The 17,330-nt window shown below is 36.9% G+C and overlaps 1 protein-coding gene across 1 annotated transcript in view; it reads left to right on the top strand.

Annotated features, from left to right (window-relative positions):
- Positions 1–17,330, top strand: part of MTTP (microsomal triglyceride transfer protein) — a 46,991-nt gene that overhangs the window by 16,698 nt on the left and 12,963 nt on the right. The window contains exons 7-14 of the mRNA XM_061191689.1: positions 257–407; positions 2,555–2,712; positions 5,708–5,876; positions 6,770–6,877; positions 11,394–11,606; positions 13,746–13,957; positions 16,111–16,208; positions 16,311–16,432. Of these exons, the coding sequence (XP_061047672.1) occupies positions 257–407; positions 2,555–2,712; positions 5,708–5,876; positions 6,770–6,877; positions 11,394–11,606; positions 13,746–13,957; positions 16,111–16,208; positions 16,311–16,432 (1,231 nt within the window). The remainder of the gene's footprint in view (positions 1–256; positions 408–2,554; positions 2,713–5,707; positions 5,877–6,769; positions 6,878–11,393; positions 11,607–13,745; positions 13,958–16,110; positions 16,209–16,310; positions 16,433–17,330) is intronic.

Raw genomic sequence — 17,330 nt, 5'->3', positions numbered from 1 at the left:
TTCCTATAGTCTCTTGTCATAATGTTTTAAAATTCCAGACTTAAATTTTCAAATCTTTGAGTAAAATTGTTGCTCCAGAAAAATTTCATAATTATCTTGAGGTTTCTGTTACTGCCGGAGATATCACAGTTTGAAAGACATGGCCTTATAGAATTTGAATAAATTAGTATCTTGTTTGCCAAAAGAATGACAATTAGTAGCTTGTTCACTCAAAAGAATGCTGCTAATGTGATATTTCTCTTCCTTGGTTATGCAGGCAGAAATTAGAGCTGAAGACAACGGAAGCAGGCCCAAGACTGATGCCTGGGAAACAGGTTGCAGCCATCATTAAAGCAGTTGATTCGCAATACACGGCCATTCCCATTGCGGGCCAGGTCTTTGAGAGCGAGTGCAAAGGATGCCCTTCTGTAAGTGTGAGCAACTGCGTTGTGTGGCCAGATCATGGAATAATCATGGCTTAAAGTTCTGTTTTCCTTTTGTCTCCAATGGAAGCTTCAGTTAATTTGTAAAGAAAGTTTACAAAGAACTACCAGCCACCACTGAGTTATAATGGCAGTAGCCTAATAATATGTACCTAAGGTGATGCATAATATAACAATAATTAACCAAAGATTACCATCCACTCATTTCAAATAAAAAATGTTATGACTTAAGGAGAGCTTCCTCAAAGCAGCACTTAGAATGCAGTGGGGATAAGGGCCTCATGAAGTTAAGGGGAAGCATGGCATCAAGAGCACAGACAGGGGTCTGAATCCTGAAAGTTCTGCCATTTGGTAGTAATATGTCCACAGATGAAATGTTTTACTGACCTCAGTGTTCTGAGAATTGCTGTGAGGACTAAAAAAGGATACCAAACTCTTTGCCTAAATTGGGAACACTTATTTACCATGCCCCAACCTCCCCTACAGTTACAGCCAGAAGTGAGATAGCACATCCCCAAGGCAAAGTGCAGATCATCTCGTAACATTTTTAATCCAACAAAGAGAAATTTCATTTATTGTATGAATCAGTTGTGATGTATGGCCACAGATATGACACTGGGTTCCAGCATTTCCTAATACTTCACCTCTTGTCAGGAGAGCAAACCCTTGGCTTCAGGCTCTGTTTATAGCTACCAGAAGATGCTCTACCCTTGGCTATTATTAGTGTTGAGAAAAGTAGACACATCAAGGACTAATACCATAATTTGCTTAAAGTGTGAGGCACTAATTCCTTCCTAGTTTCTCAAATATACCAAAATTTAATTAAGGGAAAAACAAAATGAGACCAAAAAATAATTGTTCTCACACTTGGTTTTTTCTTTTGTTTTTCTTCCATAAATCATCTCATGTTCTGGTGTAATTTTCTAATGTCATATGAGATGGAAATTATTTAGAAAGGTGACTAATGAAACCAATCATCTTTTCTTATGCTGTTAATTTCTCCCCCACACAGTTATCCAACATTATGAGCCATCTAAGATTTTTCATAACTATTTCTTCATTATTGTGGGAAAGGTTTATGTCTTTGAGGAATTTGTTTTCCAACTTCAGTATAATGTCACCAGTGCAACCCTTTAAAGAAAAAAAAAAAATCTGACTTCACACTGATATGCTCTCTGCCCTCAGAAATGACCCAGTAAATCTTTAGCTAAGTACAACTGGAATTTTGTTTTGGAATATCCTCTTAAGATTAGGTAACCAAAAGGGACTTGGAAAAAGAGCAAAATATATATCTGTTGCTTATTGGAAGGAATGAGTAATTTAAAAACTGGCAGCATGGACATTATTCAGAGTTAGAGGTCACTGATGAGATTTAATACATTGTTTTACAACTGGGGAAAAGTGGTAAACTACGAAAAATAAGTTTTTAGCTTATTTCTAAGCCAAAAGATGTCATTAATTAGAACTATTTACTATTTTTAAAACCACAGTAGCATAACGATGGTGTACGTGAGAATTACCTTTATCTAATTAATACTCTACTTAACATGGATATATGAAATGAACAGTTCGGACCCCAGCAATATGTTTTACTATTGTTTGCAAACTATTTACTATTGTTTGCATTTCATACAGCAGTAAAATAAAGAGAATAGGGAGCTCAAATTATTACAGAAACTGGTTTTCAGTAAGTTTCCAGTACATAAGAAACCTGATACAATTCTTCAGCAGTTCTGATTTTTTTCCCCTCCAAAATATCCTGTTGTTAATGAAATTTTGGCATCATTTCACTATGGTAGTCAAAGTCTGGCCTCAGATAGAATTCCCTTGTTGTAACCATGGAATGACCCATATGCCCAGAAGTCTGAGGTCCTTTGAGCTAAGTGCTAATAGACAAAAACAGTCCTCCTACAGGGGAATTGTACACAGAGTCAGCAGGCCTCTGTGTTAGCCTCTGAGAGCCACAGGAGTGTGGTACGGACAGGGGGCGATCAGATATATTGAGGTAAGACACAAAAAGCTTCTTTGGCTTGTCAGATACAAAGGAAAGTTTATTCTGGAAAGAACATCCTTTGTAAATGTGGATGTTCAGAATTATGAATGTGGTATGGGCCTGCGGCCGTGTTTTGCAGCTCTCGGAGCACTGGCAGTCCATCAGAAAACACCTGCAGCCTGACAACCTCTCCAAGGCTGAGGCTGTCAGAAGCTTCCTGACCTTTATTAAGCGCCTCAGGACTGCAAAGAAAGAAGAGATCCTCCAAATCCTAAAGGCTGAAAACAAGGAAGTACTGTAAGTGCCCTGAACATTGTGTGGGGTTGTCTGTGGGAAAGCATTACTGGGTTATTGTTTATTAAGCAAGTAAGATCCCTTTTTAACCAACTGCCTCACCTTCCAATCAATTGTTTTGTTGTTTTGCGTTTTCATTGAACAGTTATACCTCAGTGCAGTAATGCAGTGGTTAATTGACCAGACATGTGATAACAAGTTTTCAGTAGTGACTCAGAGCGAACATTGTTTTTTGAGTATTCATGAGTTTACATCAGGTCTGGATTGGTACATAGATGGGGGGGCAGGGCTTCATTGTGACACCACGGTGCCTGTGCTGCCTCACTGTTGTGAAATTGTGTTCCCTAGCTATTTATTTACACTTGAAAAGATTTCAGAGTTGATTATAAAAACAAAAAACGATTATGATTTTTTCAGTTGAAAATGTGCTTTCATTTTTATGTGATCATCCCCATTGAAGCCGTGTTTTAAAAAGAAAATTGAGTACTGAGGTAAACAGCCAAAAGAATCCAGAGGAAAGAAATATGTACATCATTTGAATATTTGATGAGAGAGTGCTTTATTTGACATGCACAGTAAAGAGAGTTGACTTAATTCCCAAATTTACTTTGTAAATACAAATACGCTTTCTAAGTAAAATTGTTTTGGTCTTGTAATATATAATTTGTCTCTAACTACAAATTCAACCATATGACACTAATTATCCTAACTGATGATATAGAACATGGCTCAATTCATTTGACAAACAGTGGAAACTAGCCATTAAGATAATAAAAAATAGAAAGTGGCCAAGTTACACACGCGGATGTACACACACACACACACATACACACACACACACACAGAGCAGCAGTAGTCACTGAGTTCAAGGGACTCAATTACCCAAGAATAAGAGAATTTAGGTTTTTTTCGGAGAAGTCTGTTTATTCTAGACTGTATTTGTTATTTACTCGCCTTGAGGACATTTTAAAAATTGATATGAATTCCATATGACAAACCACAAGTTAGTTGGGTACTATCTTCAAAAATAAATATTTAAACCAGAAGTTAAATATATGCAAAATCATAAATTCTCAGACTCTGTTTTAATCATAGAACTTAGGAAAAATATATTTTAGAGTGACTTATCTTTTTATCAAAAACAAAAATATGACAAGAATAGTGCAAAAATTAGCTATTTAGAACAGAGATTACACTAAGCCCTAGCCTATTTGTATCCTAAAAATTTTAAAGTGGCAATAATTTGTATGATTGCATGATGTAGTTTCTAAATCACGTTATTTTCACAATATTGTACCATATCATAGGTAACACACACGTAACGTAGTAAAGTAGAAAAGATACTAGGATGCACTAATATCGGAAGACCTAGTTTTAAATTCTGACTTCCAACAGCATACAACCTTTAAGTAGGTCATTTACATTTAGCTTCCCTGAGCCTCACTTTCAACATCCGTAAAATACAGAGAATAATTCCTTCTATTTATTGTAGGATAGTGAAAGTCAGGGTGGTGGAATGTAACATTTCCTGAAGTTTTTATTATGTGTATCTTATAACTTATAGAATATTAACAAGTATGCCAAGAGGAAAGGCTTCTGTGAGCAACTGAGTTTGAAGAACACTGGGAGAAACCAAGTTAAACAGTTCTCTGCTACAGAAATATCCAGCATCTTTAATCTGATAATATTATGTATAAGTTTCCTTAAACATATTCCAAACTTACACGACTTTGAAAATCCCTTTTCTTAAAGCATTTGGTAGGACTAGTATTGCATGAAAAACACTTTAGGAAACACTGTAATTAAAGACCGTGTACTTCAGTCAGAAAAACCTGAGTTCCAATCCTAGCTATATTTTTACCAGCTATGGGACCTTGAACAAATGACTTGATATCTCTGTTTCTTTATATATAAGGGAGAATATTAGTATTAAACTGATAGAGATGTTCAGTGAGGTGATGGTATTAATACCAGCATATATTTATTGAACATTTACAATGTGCCAAGCACTATTCTAAGTGTTTTACATAGATCATGTAATTTAATCCTCCCAGCAATCCTAAAATAGCTACTGTTTTTAGCCCCATGTTACGGATAGAGAAGTTAAAGCAAAAAGAGGTTGCACACCTAAAATTTCTAGTGCAATAATAGACACTTAATAAGTATTATCTCTCTCTCAGTTTGTTTCATTCACTAGGGTTTTTGTTAGGATCAAAATGGTTTAGTGCAAGAATATCTTTTTAAAAAAGTATAACATATTAAATACATGTATGGTATGTTATGTGAATGTGGAATAAAATATATATCAATACATACCTAATATGTTCATTAGTATGGCAACTAGTTTCAGAAATTTTACCATCCCAAGACTCAGCCAACCAAAGATTCTTGATGAGTAGAATATGTAACTAGCACTTTCCTGCAGGAGTTTCGCTCTGCTCACAACTAATCATTGTGGTTGAACTTGAACTATACCATGGTGCTTTTTATTTTTTAAAAAATGAGCAAAAACTTCTCTCTTGGATATAAATGAAATTTAAAAGAATGTCCCATCTTTCCATTAAATGATACTGCCCTAGTTAAGTTATGCATTTGAGAAATGTATATATTTGCAAAGCTAATGAGAGAAAGAATTGATTTTGGGGACCATAGCTTTTATATATGACCCATATAGAAAAGAGTTTGAACCTAATTTACAATATTATTTATATGATTTTATTTATAAATCTTCAAATTATATTTGGCTTAGGCTAATACAGTAAAATTAATTTGTATATTCTGAGTATACATTGAGGAGAAAGAAGGGAGTTAAGGGAGAGATATCAAATAAAATGGGGAAGGGTCTTTGGAGAAAGTCATTCATTTTTCTTTTGTTTAAATAAAAAATTTTTCACTTCTTTAGGAAACGTAAACCAATGGGGTCTATGAATGGTAGCGATTCAAAATAATTTCTTAAGCACCCTAAACATTGAGATCCATGACTATGCCTTTTCCGTAGACCCCAGCTGGTGGATGCTGTCACCTCTGCTCAGACCCCAGACTCATTAGATGCCATTTTGGACTTTTTGGATTTCAAAAGTGACAGTAGCATTATCCTCCAGGAGAGGTTTCTCTATGCCTGTGGATTTGCCTCCCATCCTGATGAAGAACTCCTGAGAGCCCTCATTGTAAGTCAAATGGAAACTGCAAAAATAAAGGCTCTCGGCTGCTCTTAGGAACCTAGGCAGTAATTAAATTTGCTAGCATCAGAATACAGGCTGAAACTAGAGCCTTCTGGTTATTCATATTCAAATTCCTTTGGACTATTTTCTTTCTGTTAATCATTAACTGTACAGTAGATTATTTCACATAGTGTCTTCTTTGTAATTCCTCTAAATAACTTAAACTATACTTTATGGAAATTTAAAGATTGTGTTCACCTATCATATAATGTAACATAGGACAAAATTCAGAGGGGAGAAGTCTTGATTATGCTTCAAAATTTGATTTTAAAAGATTTATTTTGACTTCAAAAATCTTCATGGTATTTGATGTACAGTACATTGTATAATGTATAATCTTATACATGTTATATATATATAAGATATAATTCTTCTGATATTAAAAATTATATTGGAAGCAAAAGCTAGAGTTCTCTTGGATCCAAGGTTTAAAAACAAAAAGTGCACTTATTCACTTATGATTTAGGGGAATAGTTCATAATCTTTTTAGAAAATGGGTTTGTTTGAAAAATCTGATAAAATCAGTGAAGCCCCTCATTACCCATGCATAGAATTTTACAGACCATTTTTTGGATTCACTGACCCAATGAGCCCAGTCCATAAACCTCTCAGGACTTCACAGACCCACGTTAAAAATACCTGGAAGGACTCTAAGACTCTTCAACCCAAAGCTAGATAGTGAATTTGTTAAGTGTCCCCAAAGCAAAATTCAGAGTTTGCAACCTAGGAACATAAAAACAAATTCCTCAGGCTTTGGCTACTTTGTTTCTTTCCTTAAAATATCCCTTGGAAATGTTTAAATGTTTTGGTAACCTATTTTATCCTTGTTTGGCTAATAGAGTAAGTTCAAAGGTTCCTTTGGGAGCAATGACATCAGAGAATCCGTTATGATCATCATTGGGGCCCTTGTCAGGAAGCTGTGTCAGAATGAAGGCTGCAAACTCAAAGTAAGTGCAAATCCAATCTCATTTACCATATTTATAGTTCTGGACCAATCTATTTAACATTTACCGTGCTGCCCACCATTGGGGCAGAAATCAAATTTGTATGGTTTTTATGACATCGAAGGACTATGACTTCTTATATTTTTCAATTTCCATAATTATTTGAGTTGGCTGGTTTACTTCAGCAATCATATATCAAATATCTTGGCTAAACACAAAACTCACATACAAAAACATCCATTCAGTAGTATTTAATGAGTGTTTACTCTGTGCTAGGCATGATGCTAATGCCTTAATATAAAGATACGTAAAACATTCTACCATCCTCAAAGAACTCCTGGTCTGTTTATCAAATGCAAACAGATAAATAATAATATTGAAATATAAAAAGAGTGCTCTGGGGCTTCCCTGGTGGTGCAGTGGTTAAGAATCTGCCTGCCAATGCAGGGGACATGGGTTCGAGCCCTGGTCTGGGAAGATCCCACATGCCCCAGAGCAACTAGGCCCATGCGCCACAACTACTGAGCCTGCGCTCTAGAGTCCACAAGCCACAACTACTGAGCCCATGTGCCACAGCTACTGAGGCCCGCGTGCCTAGCACCTGTGCTCCGCACCAAGAGAAGCCACCGCAATGAGAAGCACCGCAATGAAGAGTAATCCCCACTAGCCGCAGCTAGAGAAAGCCCGCACGCAGCAACAAACACCCAACACAGCCAAAAATAAATTAAAAAAAAAAAAAAAAAAAGAGCGCTCTGCAAATACTACAGAAGATGCACCAAACTATTCTGTTTGGGAGTGCTGGCGAAGCTGTCACCAAAATGATAATATCAAATAGCTTAGCCTAGAAGAGCTTTCTAGGTGAAGAGATAGTTTTGTGGAATAAAGGACATTCTAGGAGAGATACAATAATGTATAAAAAAGCCCAAACTCAAAATGAACCTGGTATGCTTGAAAACAGTGAGAAATTCTGTGGGGCTGGAGCAAAAAATATGTATGTTTGTGGGGCAGATAGGTGGGAGTGCTGATGAAGGAAAGAAGGGAAGAGAGAAGAGAGGTAGGCTGGATCTCTATTAATGGCAAGCTAAGGAGTCTCGACTTCATTCTGTAGAGAAAAGGGAGAATAATGTGGTTTTTAGGTGGTGAATGACACACGCTGATTTTTTTTAACCTAGGAAGAAGCAAAATGGTATATAGACTGGGTGTCAGCTGCATTAGGGCCAGTACGATCTGATCAGAAATGTTTGCAACAACCTGGGCACAAATTAATAAAGGTCTGAATTAACGTAGGTGCTGTACGGTGAGAGAAGGAGACAGATTCAAGAGCCCTTTAGGAGATAGAAACGATAGTATTTAGTGACTGATGGGATGTGGGGAATGAGAAAGAGGTGAGAATCCAGGTGACTGTTAAGCTTCCAGGTTAGGATACTAGATGTATGGTGATGTGAACCACTTAAGCAAAATTTATTATAGAACCTGGTTTGGGGGTGGGAGGAGGGTAGAGCTATTAATTTGTTTTGGCTATGTTTGAATCCTTTGGGACACCAGGTTGAGTTGTCCAATAGGCAGATGGCCACATCCATCCGTAGCCCAGAAAAGGAGTTAGGACCAGGAATAGAGAGTGACTGAAACCTTAGGAGACAATGGGATTACCCAAGGGAGGCAGGCATATAGAGTGAGAAGGAAGCAAAACAAAGGATTACATTTAAAGTTCTTCTGTTAATGGGACAGCCTAGTTATCACATCTTTAAAGTTACCTTATGGGTACAGCTGTAAACTATCCACTATCACTGTCATTCAGTTTTGTTAATGTTTTTGAGCAACTTTTAAAAAAATGCATCTTTGAAGATAATGAGACTTGGCTACCAAATGGACCATAGCAAATGTTCAAATTTTCTTTTCAACTTTCTGCTGTGGAATACTCATCTATCTTTTGCCCATATCAAAGACATCTGGATAGAAAGAAAGTGATGTATTCTAAATACAAATTTAAGGCATCTGCTGGGCACACAATCCACAATACCTTACTGTCCAAAAGGTACCTGCGAAGCTATCAAGTGCTATAGCTTTTCAGCATTTACTGGCATGAAAGCTACTGCCCTATGACAGTCTAAATGGCAGCTAGACAGGTCACAATGAGTACTAAGCCTCTATTTCTTTTTTCTATTTGTTTTTGCTTACATTTTGATCTCCCTGTATCCTAATTTCTTTTTTCACCAAATTTATATTTGAAAAAATTCAAACCTATGGAAAAGTTGTAAGAATAGCACAATTCCATTAATATTTGTATACCTGCTTCATCTAGATTTGCCAATTGTTAACGTATTGTCATATTTGTGTTATCTCATTCTGTTTTATTTCATTTTATATTATTTTGGTTGAACCCTTTGAGAGTAAGTAGCATGCATCTGACATTTTACCCCTAAAATGAAGTAATAAAAGTACTTCAGTAAATGAAGTAAAAGACTTTTACTTCTTATTACTTGAGTGCCATTGCATCTAGGCTCTTATAATGGACAAAATACATATATTTACATTTATTAAATTGCGAGTTCATACTGCTACCTCTAATTCTACAGGGTTCTTTCTCTCCTTCCGTAATTCCGTAATTATACCTTCCTTCTCCCACAGTGAGAACCCTGGTTCTCAAGAACATTAATATCATGATTCATTTGCTCAATCCTAAAACAGGTACAAAATAATCTTGGAATTGTTACACCAATGTCATTACAAAAACCAAACTGACTTAAATAAAGTTCAAGACTTCATCACAGTCTTTTTGACCTTCGAATATATTTCACTAAAGGTATACAGTCAGAGGACTATGTTCAAACATTGTTTGGATTCATTCTTTTTCATTCTCTTCTGTTTAGTTATGTTATTACTCTGATATACATTCATGTTCATTTGTTTCTGTTTGAAATCAATTTTAGCCACCTTTCATCCTTGTTGACTTCATTTTATTTCTTGAACATATGAAATAGTAACATGATTCAAAAGTTAAGACTTTATTTTAAAAGTATTCTCAAAGAGGTCTCATTCCCATTCCTACCCTTCCACCCATTCTCACCTACCTTTTCTATGTAAGCGGTATCATTAGTTTTAGGTTCTCCTTTCTGTTTCTTTTTGCAACAGTAAGCAGATGTACACACACATTTTATTTCTTTTTTCTTGCACAAAATATAGCCTTCCATATACACTCTCTTGTGTCTTCTTTTCTCCACTTAACAACATAGCTTGGAAATCACCCCATACTGGTTCACAGAGATCTTCTTCCTTCCTTTTACAACTGCCTAGTACTCTATTGTGTGTTAAACTGAGGCACCACAGTTTATTCTCCCATGTATGGTCATTAGGTGATTTCCACTATTTTTACTATTACAAATAATGCTTAAATGAATAATCTTAGGCACACTTTCTCTTAATTTTGGAGATACAGCTTCAGGGCCAGGGTATTGGATCAAAATACAGATTTGTTAGCTTTTGCCAAATTATCTTCCATGGGAATTGTAGCATTTTATGCTTCCACCTGAATGCCTATTTCCCTGTAGGCTCAATAACAACGTATCTTATCAAACTTTTGTATTTTTAAAGATCAATCTGGTAGTTGAGAAATGGTATTTCTTTAATTACATTTGAAGTTTAGCATCTTCATTCTCTTTGGGGGCCTTTTATATCTTCCCTACCCCCCATCTCTCCCATGGTGTGTGTGTGTGTGTGTGTGTGCACGTGTGTGTGTACCTGCAGCCTGATTTCAGAGTTTATAAATCCTATAGATGAATTAGATCTTAGGAACCTTTATTTTACAGATGATACTGAAGCCCCTAAAACATACGTAGCAGCAAAGGTAAAATAAGAGCCTAGATGTCCCTATTTCTAATTTGCTTTTCCATTAAACTATTAACTTGCTAGTTCATAGTTTCTAGGCCAGAAAACTAAAAGGCCTTTTCTGATTAAAGAATATGTTTGAAAAGTACCTAGCAAAGTACATGCTACATAAAAGGCATTCAAGGAATGTTTTTTGAACAGTATGTCAGCATTAATCAAATTTGGAATCAAGTAGAAACAAGCACTTTTTAAACATTTAGAACAAGACCTTACAGTTGAGTGCTAAGTGCTTTCACCGAAGTTGTTACTAAGGAGTAGGTGTGTGCCACCATTTAGGCACCATCTAACCATTATTTTAGAATTTCAATGAATGGGCAGTTTTAGGAATAATCGATCACAAGGGAATTTTAAAAATGACTTTATACGTTCAGGATGTGTTTAAAAGTAAATATGCCCATTATTAATTATACTCATTGCTTCTTAATATGTTAATGTATGTATTTTTTTAAAAAACAACAACACCTTTATCAAGCTTTACTTGTTCATTTTCATTGTGTGCCTCAGTCAGGCAACCAGTGTAAAACTTTCTAAAACTTTAGGCTGTTATCTTGGACACAAGAGTGAAGCTGATCTTACCCAAGCTTTGTTTAGTATATGGTTATGCATATGTCTGATGTAGAATGTGATTTTTTAGGGAGTGGTAGAAGCCAAGAAGTTAATCTTGGGAGGACTTGAAAAAGCAGGAACAAAGGAGGACATAATGATGTACCTGCTGGCTCTGAAGAATGCCCGGCTTCCGGAAGGCATCCCACTCCTTCTGAAGTATGCGGAGACAGGAGAGGGGTCTATCAGCCACCTCGCCACCACCACTCTCCAGAGATATGATGCCCCTTTCATAACTGATGAGGTAAATTCTCCAAGAATATTTGCAACATTCACAAAAGGAAAAAAGCATGCCTAATCACAAGTCAAATGCAAACTTCTCTGAAGTCACCCTATTTTTTTTTTCAAACTAACAATCTCTCTTTCCTGTTAGAAATAACTCTTAAATTGGATTTAAGGCTATTCTGAAGCAGCCTCACATTTTGAATAGATAATGTCCTATATCCTGAAGCATAAATATTGAAGCACATTCTCTTGTTTTATCACCAAATGTAATAGATAATGCTAACATATAGGAAGTCAAGAGTGTGAAAGGAAGATAAAGCAAGGGGAGCTGAATCTAAAGCTAAAAGATGAAAAACGGTCAGGCAGAAGAAAGGATATGTGTGTTGGATAGAATATGAGAAAGAAGTGGGAGTCTTTCAAGCAGGGGAAACATATGGGTGAAGACCCACAAATGGGAAAATGGTGGAATATTCCAGGAAAAGAAATAAGTCCAGAATGACTGGTACATGAAAAGTTAGGGAAAACATCTCTGCAATATGGTTATACAGCCTGTACTTGAATGTTTCTGGTGACTAGAAGTTCAATATTTCATGAGACTTCTTCATTATTGGACAACTCACACTGTCCGATTTTTTTGCTCATATCAAGGTGATATCTTCCTTCCCATGACTAACACTTATTTGTCTTAGTTTGGCTTCCCCTCCAGCAGGAGAATTCTACAAGTATTCGAATAGAGACAAAGTCCTCTCTCCTCTTGGGTACCAATGCCAGTTCCTTCAGCAATTCCCTGTTAAATATGATTTCAAAATATCTTCCCCAGGATGAATTCTTATTGTCAAGTGGTCTTCTTAAAATTAATATCAAAATTCAATAAAATACTCCAAATGATAATAAAAAAAAAAGAAACAAATTCTTTTCTGAAATATCTTTACTTCCACAAGTTTTAAGATGCTCTTAAATTTTTTGACACTAGAATAACCTGGCTTAAGTATTACCATGTTGGTTCCTACAGCTGCATTTTCAGGAAGCCATCCCAACTAAACTTTTTTTTAGGGCAGAGAATGTTTATAAAGTGTAAGATAAACTGCCTGCTGAGAATGATGTTCCCAGTTTGCAACTATGTTTTGTGTCAAAGTTGATAAGCTGCAAAGTGTGGTAATTAGGGTCATGAGTTTTTGAGATAGACAGACCTACATATGGATTCTGGCTCTGTCCCTTCCTAGTTGTTTTTGCTTAGGTGATTCTTAATTCCTATATACCTGAGAACAAGGTCAACATTTGCAGGAGATAGAAAAAGGCAGAGGAAAGTAGAACTGAAAGAAATATTTATAAATGCCTAGTACAGAACCCCAAGCACTGCATATTGTTAGGCAGTGCTAGTGACCAATGAAATTATTTGTTGCCACAGAATGTAATTATTTTGGCAAATTTTCTTTTGTGTTAATGTTTTGTTGAAAAAAGAAAATCCTCTAATATGACCTATGGACTTTGCGTGATAATGATGTATCAATATAGATTCATCAAATGTAACAAATGTACCACTGAGATGCAGGATGTTGATAGAGGAGGAGGTTGAATGTCGGGGGGAGAGGGGAGGGATGGAGAGCACGAGGTATATAGGAATTCTATACTTTCAGCTTAATTTTGCTGTGAACCTAAATTTGCTCTAAAAAATAAAGTCTATTAATTTAAAAAAAGAAGGGAAGATTCTGAGGTACCTCATTGTAAGGAAATGTAGGTTCATATAGCCATCTCTCTCCAGAGCCCCTTTGCCATGTGGCAGTAGCATCTTTGAAAATTCTGTGGTTGTTAGGGAATACCATGATATGCTGCAATAACAAACAAGACTCAAAAATCTCAGCCTCTCATCCACTCTATGGCTAAAGTAGGTAAAGGAAAATGTGGCCCTGAGCTCACTACCATAGTAGAAGAAAGAGAGGGATAAGATACACCAGCTCTTAACTGCCTTGGCCCAGAAGTTACCCACAGTGATTCTTTTCATGGTCCATTAGCCAGAACTATGACCCCAACATAATTGCAAAGGAACATGGGAAATATTGGAACACATGTCTATTTTATGAGCGTTAACTCTTCCTGCACGATATCAATTTTAGAAATCTAGATGCGCACTAACTAAGCCTGAACATCTTACGAACAGGTGAAGAAGACTATGAACAGGATATACCACCAGAATCGTAAAGTTCACGAAAAGACCGTGCGCACTACAGCAGCTGCCATCATTTTAAATAACAATCCATCCTACATGGAGGTAAAAAACATCCTCCTGTCTATTGGGGAGCTTCCCAAAGAAATGAATAAATACATGCTCTCCATGGTCCAAGACATCCTACGTTTTGAAATGCCTGCAAGGTATGAAAGAGTGCCCCGTCTCTGCTTATCCGAGCTTATTTTAATTTTGATGTGGTACATGTGTGGCTAATAATAATGGTGTGGTCTTTATGCTGGGTTATGTTGCATAAAACCAAAGAGGTTGCCAAAACTATTTGGAGGGCCAGATTAAACAACTTCACTTTGGCGCTGTGATTTGGAACTCCGGGTATGATTTTTTTACTCTAGGTCTCCCGTTCGGTCTGGCAACATCATATTGCCAAATGTTAGCAATGTTTTAAAATCCAACTGTATTTTCAATAGGATTATTTTTATAACTAGCATCATAAAATGAGGTAGGTTCCCACCAAATGATCTTTCATCTCAACTTTCCAAATGTTAGGAATCTTTGAAGCCTCATTTATCACAGGTTAAATGAATTTACCATTTGAGTTTAAAACCTTAGACATGACCCATGTTTTAGGACTATTCAAAGTAGGAAGAATGGAATCAGCAGACTTCATTGCTCTCAGTTACTTAGTGGAATCCTCTTCCTTCCAGTTCCCAAGTCTCTTCTCCCAGATTCACTGCTGTCCCTTTTCCTCACTGAAATCAGAGGGCCAGGGAAGGAATCTCCATTTCCCCTGAGTTACATGCGGAGCATTGCCTTCAGGAAGGATCATGTTTGAGTGTTCCCAGTTGAAAAGGGAAACAGACATGGGGGAAGGGTGGGAAATAGGTAAGGAGAAAGGAAATGGGAAAAAAGGCAGTAAAGATCGAAGGAAAGAAACAAGGAGTAAGACTGAAGGGAAAAGAAACAGGAGGAGTAAGTACAGACAAAGGAGCAGGGCAAGTAAGGAAGGAGGGGGAAGCAGATCAGAGATGCAGAAAAGAAACAAATTCTCTCTGCAGCCATGTGTGCCCGGTCAAATGGATTTGATTTCTCCTTCTATTGCTTTGCTTTTGTGAGACTCTGTGGGGGAGATCCTGGGTGTATTTGCTGCCATTGTCTTGTGAACCTAGTGATTCAGGGGACAGTAAAGAGGAAGCAGTGGGGTAGAGAGCAGCCTGGGAAACATGAGGAAGCCATCGCGAACACTGCAGGTCAGATTCTCAAAACTGAAAGCATCAGAGTTGGAAGGGACGTGAAAGACCCCCTCGCTTGCTATCTCTCTCCAGTGTGGGGGTCTAGTCTCCTGGCAGGTGGTGTCCAGACTTTGCTTGCACCTCTCCAGTGGTGGGAGGTTCACCACCTCTGAGGGAACTTGTGTCATCATTTAGAGACGCTCTCCATTACTGCTTTGCATAACTGAAATCTTCTATTGGCCCAGATTTTATTCCCGAAGCAAAGTGGAAGAGATCTAATCATTCACCCACATGCAGGCCCTTTGAATATTTGAGGACTAGTCTTCATCTTTCCTTTTTCAGGCTAAAATCTTATAATCTAGTGATACTGGGGGAAAAACCTATAAGATAACCATTCTTCCTCTCAGTGATGTTCTACCTCAGAACTAGGTCCAGATTTCTTTGGTTGATTTTTTGATTTCTTTTTTGCTGAGTTGTTATAATTTTATTATTACTGATATGATTAGTGTTAAGTAGTCAGGAATGAAAATATCTCAACACTAATTAGTTAAGTAGATAAAATAGAGGTATGGGGTCAGGTTTAAGACTTACTTTAGAGGAGACTATTGGGTTTTACTGAGATGTTTCTTTAATTGAAAACTACACAAATATAGAAGAAATTCCTGGGAATTTGCTGTTATATATCATTAGCCAGTGATAACATTAGAGGGTGTAGGAAAACATTTAAAGAAATATTGGGCAACCTCTCCAGTTTGGTACAACTTTCCTTAAAAGTATATACTATTTAACAGTAGAACCACGAGGATTCAAAGAACATGTGTTTTCCACTCCTGAGGTGTGTCCATCAGTCAGCTTAAGCCATCTCATAGCTGGCTGTCCTCGCCTTGCTGTCATTTTGATACCAAACTGAATTTCAAATATCCGAGGAATGAAGGGGAAAGCCCTCATCCTGATGCTGGCACTCCAGCTGGCACCTCCCCAGTTTTGGAGTGGCATGAGGAAAATTTGGCCCCCTCTTTTTTCCACTGAGGATTTGGGTTCTTTCCAAATCTGACTTAGGAAACAGCCATTACCATGAATGTGCAGCTTTTTCCTTTTACGTGTTACAGCAAAATGGTCCGTCGAGTTCTGAAGGAAATGTTTGCTCATAATTATGACCGTTTCTCCAAGAGTGGATCCTCTTCTGCCTATACTGGCTACATAGAACGTACGTAACCCAAAAAGGGGTTCTCCCTCCCTGCTCCATCCCCTGCTCGGTATTGCTGGAACTGTTGTTAAATTATCGGTTGTTTTTTTTTTTTGTCCTTAGGTAGTCCCCATTCGGCATCTACTTACAGCCTTGACATTCTTTACTCTGGTTCTGGCATTCTAAGGAGAAGTAACCTGAACATCTTTAAGTACGTTAGGAAAAATCCTCTTCATAGTATCCAGGTATCTCATTTTTCATTAATTTTGCTTATTAAAGTATGTAAGAGGTTAGTGTGCAGTAAAATAAAATATATACTAATGATAACACTATAGAACGTGTAAATTAATGGTGGATCTATCATGTCGCCCATGATTCCATCATCTGCAAGAGGCTGTATGGTTTACAGTCCCAGAGAGAGTTTCAAACATGAACTTGAAAACTTATGTGTTTTGAGTCACTGAACTTGCCAAACATCCATAGTTTTTTCAAAGGTACACATAGTCACAAAATTGAAGTCATGCCAGTATTTCTCATGTATGTTTTTAAAAATATTTTATTTTTATCCATAGATATATTCCTTGGAGCTCCAGATATTTATTTATAGAATATATTTCCTTCTCTTGGTGTTTCTATGAAGAGACTGATTCCCCATAATAAAAGCTTTCATAATAGAATATGGCGCTCCAAAGAGTCAATCTATATTTTTTCAATATTGCTAAGAGAGAAAAGAATAAAGTGTAGGCATTTGACAACTGGCTGACTTCCATCCCTTTAGTTTTACCCCAAATGTGGTGACAATCTCTAAAGGCTTCCTAATTGTGAAATATACTTTCTTTTTAGTTTTTATGCATATCAAACTATAGCCTTCTCAATAAGCTCATTTAAGCTTTAAAAATGATGCAATGTATATAAACTTGAGTTCTTATCAATATTGTATTACTACACCTTTGATAGGACTCTAATTAGGATACCATGCTTTCTGTCCTGAGGAATCACCATCTGTTTTCTGACACACATTCTGAAATGCCAAATGCCCAGTGGCTCAGGTGCTGGGTCTGGAGGACAGAGAGTATGTAGGATTCCTGTGTGCGGTAGAGGTCAGGATGTGAGGCTCCTCATAGTGTCCATCATCTTTTCTTT

This window comes from Eubalaena glacialis, chromosome 5 (genome assembly GCF_028564815.1).
Source record: "Eubalaena glacialis isolate mEubGla1 chromosome 5, mEubGla1.1.hap2.+ XY, whole genome shotgun sequence".
NCBI lineage: Eukaryota > Metazoa > Chordata > Mammalia > Artiodactyla > Balaenidae > Eubalaena > Eubalaena glacialis.
This window is presented reverse-complemented; position numbering and strand designations above follow the sequence as displayed.